Genomic DNA, 1,546 nt, shown 5'->3' with positions numbered 1-1,546 from the left:
TGAGTGTGTATTGCGTGAAGTAGAGTGTGGTGATGTCACTAGAGTGAAGCGCTTCAAAAAAATTATCTTACTTTGTTCTCTATAACTTGCTCCCACGCCAACAACTCTAACTTTTCATGGACAATTTATACATCAAAACGTAGACATTCTTGTCTAGTTTCAGCCAATGTACTCATTTATGCGATATTAATTATACTTTTTGCTCAGCGAGCTTTCAAATGACAAGACTTCCAAATCTATCTCCATTCACAGCCATGTTAAACATCGTCCACATTTCTGAGCAAAACGCAGAGCGAAGCTCTTTTTTTAAATCACTGATATGCCCACATTTTTAAGTTTATCCACATGAAATTTATATCAATACGTTTACAAAGGCCTACTTGCTTTTTCACCAGTTTAGCTTTAGCATTTACATTTCTTTTTTAATTTTTCCACCTTTTTTACATTAGTGGTGTTATTCAACTTAAGTACAAACATGATACAACTATTCTTACAACCTTTTACTGATTTAAGCTATTCAACCAGGTTACCTTTAGCAATTCAGCTATTCAGCATTCCCACGCATTTTCTGCAGGAAATGCATTTTCTAGTTTTATTTAGCATTCATGTGTAAGGCGTGACATCTTTATTTAGTTGTTCAAAAGGAACAAGTATCTAGGTGGATTGATAACTTTAACTTTTACTTAGAGAACAGGACGGACGCAGTCAGAACTCTGTAGCATCTTTTAGGTTTCACTTTAAGAAAGAAAACCCTCTGGAAACTCCCTCTGTTTCAAAGAGGATCTAAAATTGAGGCATTATAAAAGTGAGCCGAGTTCAACATTCAGACTGTATTTTTAGCTGGAAGAAGCGAGCCAAGCAGCCAGAACCTTTAAAGACATCTGCAAGATGATCCAGACAGAAGTTGTACTTGAAGCTTTAAACGTGCTCTGCCATGCCGGAGTTGAAAGACCAGAAGATGGACTGGAATGTGACGCTTCTGGAGGAAGGTCCATGAAAGAGGTGACCATCCATGACTTCATCCCTTTAGCGCTGTGTGGTCGTAGAAGCAGGTAACTATTGCAAATGTCTTCTTTGTTCACATCTATGCTGAGTATTAGCCTAGTGTTTGTTAACGATTTGCAATTGGGTTTCGGCTTTATGCTGTAGATAGGAATTCTTTTTTTTGGTGTAACCCAAGAGAGGTTGAGTTTAAAAACAGGTTAAAAAAAATCGCAAATCCCAATAATAGTCTGGTGAGTTTGGCGAAAGCGATTTCTCAGCTGTTTCAATGTTAAACAAAAATGGTCTTACATGTGTATGGCAAGTACTTTAAACATTTAAAAGCTAAGTTTGACTATCCAGAATTAACATTGTAGATATCAACGTCTTTCTGACTATAGTTGTAATTACATTTTGGATTGTTTGAATTGCCATTCAAGATATCTGTAACGTAACTGTCAAAACAAATACTAACTAGTCAAAACAACAGAGATATGTGTATTAATTATTAAGGTATTAACATGAGACAGGAGGTCTCCAGACTGCAGCCATACACTCTTGTACC

The 1,546-nt window shown here is 36.5% G+C and overlaps 1 protein-coding gene across 1 annotated transcript in view; it reads left to right on the top strand.

Annotated features, from left to right (window-relative positions):
• The first annotated feature begins 757 nt into the window (after window positions 1-757).
• The window catches only part of LOC116693784 (uncharacterized), a 6,609-nt gene continuing 5,820 nt past the window's right edge, over window positions 758-1,546 (top strand). Inside the window, exon 1 of the mRNA XM_032523016.1 lies at window positions 758-1,052. Within this exon, the coding sequence (XP_032378907.1) occupies window positions 889-1,052 (164 nt within the window). The 5' untranslated portion in view covers window positions 758-888. The remainder of the gene's footprint in view (window positions 1,053-1,546) is intronic.

This window comes from Etheostoma spectabile, chromosome 8 (genome assembly GCF_008692095.1).
Source record: "Etheostoma spectabile isolate EspeVRDwgs_2016 chromosome 8, UIUC_Espe_1.0, whole genome shotgun sequence".
Taxonomy (NCBI): Eukaryota; Metazoa; Chordata; class Actinopteri; order Perciformes; family Percidae; genus Etheostoma; species Etheostoma spectabile.
This window is presented reverse-complemented; position numbering and strand designations above follow the sequence as displayed.